This window comes from Polypterus senegalus, chromosome 16 (assembly GCF_016835505.1).
Source record: "Polypterus senegalus isolate Bchr_013 chromosome 16, ASM1683550v1, whole genome shotgun sequence".
NCBI classification, from domain to species: domain Eukaryota; kingdom Metazoa; phylum Chordata; class Cladistia; order Polypteriformes; family Polypteridae; genus Polypterus; species Polypterus senegalus.
In genome coordinates, this window is record NC_053169.1 from 77,183,417 (window position 1) to 77,196,011 (window position 12,595).

Genomic DNA, 12,595 nt, shown 5'->3' on the forward strand with positions numbered 1-12,595 from the left:
GATGATGCAATGGCAGCCATTATTGCACCAGTATAATCACCACACATTACCTATTGGGAGGTGAAGAGATGAAAGAGACAGCCAATCAGAGACAGGGGATGATTAGGGGGCCAGAATGGGCATTTTAGCCTGAAAATCAGGATACGCTCTAGTAGTTGTTAGAGTTAATGGGCCTGGACATGATTAGGCACTGTGACATGAACGTGTCCTAGTTTGGTTCCTGCCCTGTGCGTAGTTCTACCTGTAGAGACTCAGAATCACCAGAACTCTGTGATGTTTTTGAAAATGTCTGTCTTTAGTTTCACGTACTACTGTTTAAAAAGACATTTCTGACATTGACAGCATACGGGTCTAAATGACAAACGTAATTCCTCTCATTGCTAACCTTGCCCACTCTTGGTCATTAGAAACAAACTAATCAGTTCTGTCCAGGCATCAAACAAATATTAGAGAGAGATCAACACTTCTATGTTAAGAATTTGTTTTTACTTTATATCATAGTTAGATATTTTTCCACAAGATGACATCCATTTTATTCTCATTACCTAATTGTCTGACTATTTTGTGATTTTCTGTTGGTGCAGTATTGTCTTAAAGAAGACTGTAAATAGACAAAGAGGTTAAGTGTGAGGAATGAATCGGCTTAGTGTTTTAAGTCTTTTCCCACAGTGATTTGTGGGTCTTGAATGAATCTTGATTATTGTGTGTATATGTTAAAACCAGGATTTAGGAGGTAGTGAAAAATGTTTTTCGTGAGTGAGAAGTGAATTCGTGATTTGTGGATCCAGTTGTGTCAATAGAACAGAACAAGTGTTTTGCCAGGTGTGAGATGCTCCTCTGAAGCCTTCTTCCTAAACTATTACTGATCTTGAACCAGCCCATTGCACTTCTATATGTCATAGAGTATTCATACATGTCTTCCTGTTCCCATCATCCATCTGTTTCAAACCTGGACTGTAAATATTGTAAGGAAGGGGTACTCAGCTCTGGTCCTGGAGGTCCGCAGTGGCTGTAGGTTTTTGTTTCAACCAGTTTTGTAATTAGAAGCTAGGCCTAAATGATAATGAAAGTTGGTATTCAACTCTATCACTGGTTTGTACTTTCATTCTTCTAAGACAAAAACTAAATTTTTCTGATAACTTTATCCACATTTTTATGGACCACATTTTTAGGGATCTAAGTCTTAAGCACTAGCCACTGCCCACAATGATTATTTTCCTCACCTTACTCTTATTACCCATAAACAGGACCTCATACCAGGCCAGAAATGTGAAGGTCTGTATGTTTTTGGTATCTGTATCCTGTATCTATATCCTGTATAAAGCTGTGCTCCTTAGCAAACATCAGTGCTGCTGACACTTTCTGTAGGTATGCTGTCAGTATTGTCATTGAAATTGTATCTGCTGTCCAGCACAATTTCTGATCTCATGTTTGATCAAAATCCTTCTCTGGCTGAATTTGTTTCAATCGACATGCACTGAGCTGATTCATGTATTTTGTTTAGTCTATTTTACCATTCCTTGTTCTCTATGGCCAAGGCTGAAATATGCTGCCTTTGCTTTTGTTGTAAATCTGACTTTGGCCTGTGCCATTTGTTTCATCCAAACTGTTGTACCTCTGTTTATGCAGTAAATCTAATTTGCTCACAAGACATCAAGTTTTCTAATTTACCACTATTTAGATTATGTTGTAAAAACATATTAGCACTCTTTACTACAATGGTGAGCAGAAGGGTATCTCTGTGCACACAACATACAGTGGGATGCAAAAGTTTGGGCAACCTTGTTAATAGTCATTATTTTCCTGTATGAATCGTTGGTTGTTACGATAAAAAATGTCAGTTAAATATATCATATAGGAGACACACACAGTGATATTTGAGAAGTGAAATGAAGTTTATTGGATTTACAGAAAGTGTGCAATAATTGTTCAAACGAAATCAGGCAGGTGCATAAATTTGGGCACCACAAAAAAGAAATGAAATCAATATTTAGTAGATCCGCCTTTTGCAGAAATTACAGCCTCTAAACGCTTCCTGTAGGTTCCAATGAGAGTCTGGATTGTGGTTGAAGGTATTTTGGACCATTCCTCTTTACAAAACATCTCTAGTTCATTCAGGTTTGATGGCTTCCGAGCATGGACAGCTCTCTTTAACTCACACCACAGATTTTCAATTATATTCAGGTCTGGGGACTGAGATGGCCATTCCAGAACGTTGTACTTGTTCCTCTGCATGAATGCCTTAGTGAATTTTGAGCAGTGTTTCGGGTCGTTGTCTTGTTGAAAGATCCAGCCCCGGCGCAGCTTCAGCTTTGTCACTGATTCCTGGACATTGGTCTCCAGAATCTGCTGATACTGAGTGGAATCCATGCGTCCCTCAACTTTGACAAGATTCCCAGTCCCTGCACTGGCCACACAGCCCCACAGCATGATGGAACCACCACCATATTTTACTGTAGGTAGCAGGTGTTTTTCTTGGAATGCTGTGTTCTTTTTCCTCCATGCATAACGCCCCCCAAATAACTCAATTTTAGTTTCATCAGTCCACAGCACCTTATTCCAAAATGAAGCTGGCTTGTCCAAATGTGCTTGAGCAGACCTCAAGCGGCTCTGTTTGTGCTTCCTCTGCATCACTCTCGCATACAGCATCTCCTTGTGTAAAGTGCGCCGAATGGTTGAACGATGCACAGTGACTCCATCTGCTGCAAGATGATGTTGTAGGTCTTTGGTGCTGGTCTGTGGGTTGACTCTGACTGTTCTCACCATTCGTCGCTTCTGTCTATCCGAAATCTTTCTTGGTCTGCCACTTCGAGCCTTAACTTGAACTGAGCCTGTGGTCTTCCATTTCCTCAATATGTTCCTAACTGTGGAAACAGACAGCTTAAATCTCTGGGACAGCTTTCTGTATCCTTCCCCTAAACCATGATGGTGAACAATCTTTGTCTTCAGGTCATTTGAGAGTTGTTTTGTGACCCCCATGTTGCTACTCTTCAGAGAAAATTAAAGGAGGAGGGAAACTTACAGTTGACCCCCTTAAATACTCTTTCTCATTATAGGATTCACCTGTGTATGCAGGTCAGGGGTCACTGAGCTTACCAAGCCAATCTGAGTTCCAATAATTAGTTCTAAAAGTTTTGGAATCAATAAAATGACAACGGTGCCTAAATTTATGCACCTGCCTGATTTTGTTTGAACAATTATTGCACACTTTCTGTAAATCCAATAAACTTCATTTCACTTCTCAAATATTACTGTGTGTGTCTCCTATATGATATATTTAACTGACATTTTTTATCGTAACAACCAACGATTTATACAGGAAAATAATGACTATTAACAAGGTTGCCCAAACTTTTGCATTCCACTGTATGACCTATACCAGCAGAACAACACTCTGGTTTCCACTCCTGTCAGATAAGAAGAGGAGAATAAGACCACAATGGACACATGATCATCTAAACTTGCCTTTGATAATCCATGTTTGAAAAATGTCAGGTGGTCTTTTGCTAAATGCAGATGGCTGTATCAGAACCTGGTATGAACAGAATTAATTTATGGATCATGTTAAAATTGTACACATTTCTGCTAATAACTGGCACTTCAGGATAGTGGGCTCTATGATATCCATAGGTATTTTCAAATTAAATTCATTTTTACATATTCCCTGAATGATATCAAGTAATTCTGCATGTGAAAATCTAATGAACTCTCTTAACGTCATTCACTTATTTTCAAACAAAACAACTAAAAGAAGAAAAGCAAACAACACAAGACACAGCGACTGCCCTAAGCAGTGCATGGCCCCATTATCTATCAGTGATTTTTCTGTCTTCTTTAAAATGTAATCACACATTTCCAATAATAATGCTACTGAAATTGTTTAAACATTTACAAAGGCAAATATTAATAACTTTGATTATTTTAATACATTATTTTAATTTATCTTCATATGACCTTAAATTAGAATACACTATATATCTCTGAAAGGACTTATGAACAATCAGTTAAAAATTCACTGTTAACAAAAAGCGAATCTACAAGTGTATTCTTCAAAAGATACATTATATATAATGGTAATTACAATCAGAATTAGAATTATTAATAATTATCAATAATTAAAGAATACTAAATTGAACTACTGTATATTGCAGTCACTTAATATATTTAAGAAATCTTTATATTAGAAAATACTTTTTAAAATTTGATCATATGGGAATTTGGATATTTATTTCTTACCATTGGCTGTGTCCACTTTGGTGTGGTCAACAATAATATTAAATATTGTGTGGCTCCTCCTGGCAAAGTCACTCTTTGAAACTCCTAAAAATAAAAATGACAATTGACGCTAGGTTAGCTTGTATCAAAGAAACACATGTTAAATGGTAAAACCAGTTTTCTTGGGGTACAGAGCCATTCAGAACAAAATTCAGGTGCCAGGGCTTCCCACCAAAAAAGATCAGTGCAAAAACACCCTCATAACGATTGTATTTTGGACAGAGATTTTCTTATATTTATGTGTGCTGGATACACAAGCTGCTGATGTAAATAAACTCCATGATAGCCACAAAAAAGAATCCATCTACATCTGTACTGCTAGCGTGTCACAGGAACCAGAGCCTATCTCGGGGGATTTAAGTGGTAGGCAGGCACCAAATCTGAACAGGGCCCCATTCCATCCCTTAACCTGCAATGTCCCAAGTGGTTTTTGTTTTAAATTTCTAGCCTTAAGCAGGCTGTTATTTCCCAGATTTGGAGTCAATGTAGAAATTATAAAAGTTTTGTAAATTTTTATATAATCAAATTTTATTTGTCACATATTAGATATACAGTACAACATGAGGTGAAATGCTTGGTTGCTCAACTCAGATGGCCATTTGTAGGAAGAATCCCGGTGGTTCTGGTCTTCTTCCATTTCACAATTTTTGAGGCCACTGTGCTCCTGGGAAAAGTCAATGCTGTGGGGGGGAATCATGTTCCTGGTGCTCCCTGCCTGGAGTTTGCTTGTTTTCCTGGTGGGTTTCCACAGTGTGCTGTGGTATCTTTCCAAAGACATGCAGTTTTCAGTTAAAGCTGAACATTGTTTTCTCACCATGATGATATCTTACACTGCCACCAAGTGGAATCCTCCAGATTTACATAAAGTGCGTGTGCAAGTATAAACAGTTACACTGCTTGCGTAGCTGTAGCATCTGCGAAGTGTCGCATTGCCTGAAGTATAAACCTGGCCTTAAAGTAAATAGAATGCACCTGAGCACAATCTGGAGTGACACTGCAAAAGGTCTGCATACGGACATGAATGAGAGACTGCAGTTCTCAGCTTTTAATAAACCTGAAAATTTTTCTGAAAACACATTTTCACTTTGTCATAATGGTTATTGAGTGTATATTGATGGGCAAAAATTGCCATGCAATAAAGTGTGCAGAAAGGGGTCTGAATACTTTCCAAATCCACTGTTTATTATGTATTTAATAAGCTACCTGTGAAATGTTTTAGAACACCTCAGTTTTTCCAATTTTTATTCAAATTAATCAGATGAAATGCAGTGAAGGACTGAAAATGGTGAAAATAGTTAAGCACTAAACTGGCAGAGGTTTAAATTTAAAAGTCAGGGTTGTAAAAACTGAAAAAAAGGAAATATCAAAATATTACAAATGGGCCTTCTTCAGGGAACGACTAATCGGTTACAGTCTAAAACTAAGGTTCCCAACGGGGGTGGTACCGCCTACCAGTGGGCGCTGAAGAAATCTAAGGGGGCATTTCTGGTCCAAGACATATTAAGGGGGCATTGAGGACCAGCCACAACCCCCTTGGGCAATACTTGTAAGAATGCACTGAAAAGTTTGATTAATACTAAAAATCATCAAATGCATGTTTTCAACCAATTATTCTAAATGTCCATTAAGAAATACCCGTTCATATTAAATACTACGTATTGGTACATTTAATTTACAAGTTTGCACAAGTCATGCATTCTCAGATCATGCAAGTCCTTACGAGATTAATGCACGTGTGGAGGACCGAATCTATTCATGTTTTGACAGGTTCATTGAACATTACTATAAATACGTGAGAAGTTTTTTTATCAATACCAGATTGTTTCAGAATTCCCTCAAAGCAAGTGTAAACCTAAAATTACAGTGCGATACGTATAGATCACATTGAAAGGAAAACTTACATGGACTTACTTATTAAAAACTAGGGGGCTCCGCTCACCATCACCCCGGCCTGCGCTACGCACCAGCCACTTCATGTCTCTGCCACACACGTATGTGGATTTCACTTTCACCAAACAACAAATCTTTTAATTCTTGTATATAGGCCTCTTCATTGGGAAGAAACACTACTTCTACCCTGATGGCAACATGCATTAGACGGTCTACAAGTCTCCTATCATCATATTTAGCCGAATGAAGATTTAGCATGGTCAACAATCTATTAACAAAGAAAAGAAAGAGATTGTCAATAGTGGAATGCGGCAATTTAAGATTGCTGATAAGAAAAATGGTACCAAACATCGAAAAATTAGTGTCATCACACCAAGCTCAGCCCTCTCACTTTTTTAATAATATATATATTTTTAATCATTATTTGAGTAATACACCAATATTATTATCTTCTAATAAAATCATTTTAAAAAATCTGTCCTTGTTTTTCAAAATATACTGTAGTATAGTATAGTTCACCCAAGGGGGGGCGCTATCGAATCACTCCTTGACAAAGTAGGCTCTGACTCAAAAGAGGTTAAGAACCTATGGTCTAGAAGTTCTGCAGAAAATAAAGCAAGTTAAGCTTTTCAAGATGAAACAAACAATTGGTACAGGTGTCCCAACTTCTGTTGATTACTTAAAAACCCTCTCTCTTTCTTAAAGCCAAGTTGGAACAGAATGTGTTACTACACCCTCTGAAGTTCTACTTGGACAATATTCCAGTGATAAGGGCAAGAAAACGACAATTAACAAATGAAATGAGACAGAGCATTATTTCCCTTACAAGTGTGGGCCATTTGTAGATACTGTATATATTTTTATATCTATGTACAACTCACAGAGGAAGTATTAGATTTCACAATTTTGAAATTTGAATCTGATGCATGTATTTCCAAACAGCAAATATCATAAAGTTGTGCAATATGCGAAAATCAACACAGTGAGAATATGTAGAAAGTAATAAACACACACCAGAAACTCCAAATTGGACAACCTGTGTAAACAATACAGATTTTCAGGCAGATGCAAGATGTGTGTTTTATAACAGTATTATTCTATTCATTTTCTTGGTACATTTTGGAGTGCCATTTCCTTCATCTCCATTGCTCGGTAATCTTTAGATATTTTTGGTATTTATTTATCATCACCAGTTTTTGCACATGGTCAAACACATACTAATTTGTCGAGAGCGACCTCAACAGCAAAAGTAAAAGTTCTTGATACAGTAAAGTGATGAAGACAGAGTGTTGCATCAAAGTATTGTGATTGAGGAAGTATTTTATGATAAAATATGTTATTTACTTCAATAAGGGGTTACGCAAGTATATACAGTACAGGCCAAAAGTTTGGACACACCTCCTCATTCAATATGTTTTCTTTATTTTCATGACCATTTCCAGCACTCCATCACTCTCCTTCTTGGTCAAATAGCCCTTACACAGCCTGGAGGTGTGTTTGGGGTCATTGTCCTGTTGAAAAATAAATGATCGTCCAACTAACCTGACTTCTGCACAACACAACTGCTGGTCCCAACCCCATTGATAAAGCAAGAAGTTCCACTAAATAACCCTGATAAGGCACACCTGTGACGTGAAAACCATTTCAGGTGACTACCCGTTGAAGGTCATCGAGAGAATGCCAAGAGTGTGTAAAGCAGTAATCAGAGCAAAGGGTGGCTATTTTGAAAAACTAGAATATAAAACATGTTTTCAGTTATTTCACCTTTTATTGTTAAGTAAATAACTCCACGTGTGTTCATTCATAGTTTTGATGCCTTCAGTGAGAATCTACCAATGTAAATGGTCATGAAAATAAAGAAAACACATTGAATGAGGAGGTGTGTCCAAACTTTTGGCCTGTACTGTATACAACAAGCATTTAAGCATACAAGTTTCTTTTATACTTAAAAACATATATGCATATTAGTCATGCATTTCCTTTTTCTCATTTTCATGCTGTGCATCTGTCTAATATTACAGCCTTATTTCCATGGTTGGCAGGATCTGGTGCTACGGCCAATTTTATATGTACTGTATATTTGTCATTATGTAATGTTGTTCAGTAAACTTCTACCCTGTGTGTACAAACTATCCCTGAATCTACTGGTGTGAGTCCCAACAGCCCTGAACCTTCTGACAGAGGGAAGAAATGAGAAAAGCGACTGTGAAGGATGGCTGAGGTCTTTCATTTTACCATTTGCCTTTCTAAGGCAGTAAGTGTAACATATACCCTGACCAAGAGGCAGCTAGTAAAATTCTGTGCTGCTTTCTGCACCCTCTGTGGGGCTTTACAGTCTTGAGCTATGCAGGTGCCATAACAGGATGTGATGAAAGCCTGTGACAACAGACTCTATTGTGCCCTTGCGCTAGTGAGAACAAATAAAGGAGTCTGAGGAAGCAGTGTAATTGGTGAGACAGCTTTGTGTCATCATGCTGCCTTTCGATTTCTACATAATCCTGCCAATCACAAGACATAAGCACGGACCAAGGAAGAAATTGAAAATGTGAGATAGAAATTTCAAGGAAAGAATTAATATCTCATTTTTTGTCAAAATTCTTCAGGAGCCTGAGATTGATAGTCCAAAAGGTGAAATGAGTGAATTATTAAATTTTAGTCTATGCTACTTGCTTACACTACAAAACATGGAATTACAGGATAAACTGAACATCAGAACAACTTACTTAACTTACAATGATGTTTCAGTAAAGAGTGAATAATATTGAAAGTATAATTATAGATATGCATGAGTGTCTTAACCTGCAATTGCTCTGTCCTGGGTATGATGTTAATCTGCACCCAGCCCTGCATGTAGGCCCTACAACCTGCAGAGAAACACATGGGGGTTGTGGCAGTATTGGCACTCCAGCCACCATAAAAAACCTTGCATTGTTCCATTCCATCTAAACTAGTGTGGTGCTGAGGTATCACCCGTTGCATGCCTGCATTAGGGTCCGAATCTGGATCCTGAGTTGGTTTGTCATGTGGTGGGTGCGTCAATGCACTGTATCAGTGTGTGCTCCTAACCTCATCATCATCATGAGTGTGATTACTAGCAGAGGCTCTAGATATGGTGTTATATACAATGCACGACATGAACCTTGGGTAGTAGTCCTGTGCAAAGCATTTGTCTGTCTGATATTGGAAGCTCTTCTCTGGGTACTCCTGCTCTCCATCCATGTTCCAAAGACATGCACATTAGCTCAACTTGCCCCTTGTTGGATGTGTGGGTGAGTGTGCTATGAAATGGACCAAAGTCGGTTCCTGCTTTACACCCGGTCCTGCTCCAATAGCCTCTGGACAACTTGGAGCTTAATTACGGAGATTTGTAGATTGATTGAGATCTTGTGTGCATGCATTATTTTTTATTATTCTCCGCCTTTTTAGGAATTATTTTTAACCAGAATTTTAAATATTAATCTCTGGAGGATTTTTAATCCAAGCAAACTTGGATTGAAAAGGATCACAAGTGTAAAAATGCATAAGATAAAAATAAATAAGCTCACAAATCAATTTATATATTACTTGCACAAGCTCTGTGCTTACATAAGACAGCCACAAAAAAATGTGATCACCTCTGCCAGTCATTACACAGCAGCCTCGCATCATCTCAATAAGACTACATTACTGCAGGGTGATCACGATTTCCTCCCACATAATAACATAAAAGAAAATGACCAGAGCAAAAAAACAGCACGAGTCCTGAATCCACTGGGATAACTGCAGATGACTAATGCAGTGAGCTGTTGTGCTGATGTCATTTATGCTACTCTAGCTAGGAGTTTATTGTCACAGTAGTCATGAATTTGCACTTCTGCTAAAAAAAAATAATAAAAAACTGTAAACAAAAATGAAGTTAGGCATTTTAAATAATTCAGCAATAAGTAATTCGGCCTTCTTGTCACAAATCTGCTACAGCATTTCAATATTTTCATATTAATCAGCTAAGGATCTCAAACTTGGAGTGTGCTGCTCTTCGTGCTTGCAAGCATCACATCACAACAGCTTACAGGTAGAACAGAAGGTTTGAAACAAATAAAAGGTTTATTACCACAATTAAAAGCCAAGCATGCTGCTTTCCTTAAACTTTTTGTCGATTTTACTGACACTGGCCATCTACAAGTAAAATGCCTGTTGTCAGCCGAGGATACTTGCTCTATTCTTTACTTTGTACATGTGTTGATATTCGTACTATTACTACTACTACTACTTTAATTAAAAACAACACTTCAGTCTTTTCAAGGTCACTCTGTCTCACTGGCCTTTCCCAAGATGACATTCTTGAAAATAATTAAAGGGTTTCTGTTAAATGACATTCACAGGGAGCAATAAAATTTGATTTTAAAGATGAAAAAATAAAACATTTACCAGCAAAAATGTTACAAGCAACCATTAAAACAGAAGATGGAAATTATGTTTGAAAAAAGAAAAAATTAGAAGGATCTAGAAAACATAAAACAAAATAAAATGCAAAACCATGTTAGTGCAGCCAGACTGTCTTCTAGATGACACTGTAAGGTCATCCTACACTCTGTGACAGATTGGGGGCACTATCGCTTCCTTGAACCCTCAGACTTGACTCCAGACACCAGGTAAAAGTCCAAATGTTGACAAACAGTGCACAAAGCACCTCTCCACAATACTCATTCAATAAATCAATAATCACAATAATAAACTCTCCACCACTCCCAGACACACTGCCACACTTCCACCCAACTGAGCTCAATGTCTGGGATTTCCCATCGTCCTTTTATAGTCCCTGACCCGGAAGTGTTTCAAATCCCCCAGTCCATGTGATCTCCTATCACTTCCGGGTCAGATAAAAAGTCTTCTTCCTCATCCCGGAAGTACGTCATTCCTATTGTCCATGTGACTCGGACGTGTAGGGCAAATACGACTCTCTGGGCCTCCCTGGAGTGTCCTCTGTTGGCCTCTGTGGTATCTAGCAGGGCTGTAGGGGAAAACTCCATCGTCCATGATTCCCTGCTGGTATCCGGGGCACCTCCATACTGCAGGGAGCGCTCCATCTGGCGGCCTGGGGGTATTGGCTGGGATGACAAGCTGGCCATAGACCACAACTCTTAAAAATAAGGTGCCAGATTGGCTTTTCATGGTGATGCAATAGGCGAACCATTTTTAGTTCCCAAATGAACCATCCCCAAGAAGGTTCCAGAAAGAACTTTTAAATAAATAAAGTTCTATACAAGTCCCATACAGTAAATAACCACGAGATGGTTACAGATTTGTGAAATACCAATGGCTCATGATTTTCAAAGGACTCTTGCTGCATACAATAATTCAAGCTCAGTCCAGGTTTTCTTAATCTGTAAGTATCCTGCTAGGTAGCCTACCATACATTAAAAATTTCAGGTTTCTTCTACATATTAGTAAGTTTTTCAGAATGCAAAGACCCAACTTCATATGCAACAAACCATTTTCAGAATGTTACAGTATGGTTCTTTGTCAAGCAATAGTTCTATGAGGAACCACATAACCCAGTATAGAACCATAAAGTGCCACTTAAAATCCAGAATTTTAACAGTGTATTCTAATGAACGATATGACAGAGGACCAGTTCTGAATATTTGAGTTTGAGGATCCATTGATTACCACAGCAGATTGTTCAAGTATCAAAACTCTATGAAAGGAAGAATCCTACAGATTCGGGGTAAAAAGAGTGTCCCTCTCTTCAACGAGATGCAAGAACCAATATACCAGATAAAGTTCCCAAAGAAAAGATTTTCTTATGGCCAGAGGTGAGAGACAGGGAATAAAAGTCCAGTATAAGATACGTATGAGGAGAAAAGGGAATGTTTGTACTCAGAATTGAGCAGAGAAGATAAAATATAAGAACAATAATGAGAAATAGAAGCAACAAAACATAAAATGGGCTACAAGGAATGGATCAGGAGAACAGCCCATAGGAAAGCCCTTGCAGGGGTCGATGTATAGTTAATATACAATTTGAAAATTGGGTGAGTTGGTTATTTGGATTTCTCGATATAAATCTTATACTTTTAAAAATGGTATCTTCGATATAGGGTTAATTTGGGAGAAAGGTCTCAATGCCTAATAGAATTTAAAGGAATGGGTCTTAAGAAGACTTTGCAGAACTCAGCATAAAGAGAAGAGACTGGCTTTTTAAAAGGAGAGAGGGAAAGCAAAAAAACAAAACAATGAGATGTGTAGAGGGGTAAGAGGAGAAGATTGAGTCACTTCACAAGTTTTGAAGACCAACCTACTCTGAAGACAGAAGGATAAAGAAGAACAGGAGTACCTGAATTTTAAAGAATGAAAATATCTGCAACTCCCTTATCAGCCCAGGCAGAAAAAGAAATTGGGTGCTCCTAATACAGAGAGCTTCCTTATCAAACATTGGGGTGCAGGTGTG

General features: G+C 38.1%; 1 protein-coding gene across 3 annotated transcripts in view; it reads right to left on the reverse strand.

Annotated features, from left to right (window-relative positions):
• si:ch211-63b16.4 (kinesin heavy chain) overlaps nucleotides 1-12,595 on the reverse strand; it is a 164,022-nt gene that overhangs the window by 91,999 nt on the left and 59,428 nt on the right. For all 3 annotated transcript variants that reach the window (XM_039738035.1, XM_039738037.1, XM_039738036.1), the window contains exon 9: nucleotides 4,237-4,320. In XM_039738035.1, the coding sequence (XP_039593969.1) occupies nucleotides 4,237-4,320 (84 nt within the window). The remainder of the gene's footprint in view (nucleotides 1-4,236; nucleotides 4,321-12,595) is intronic.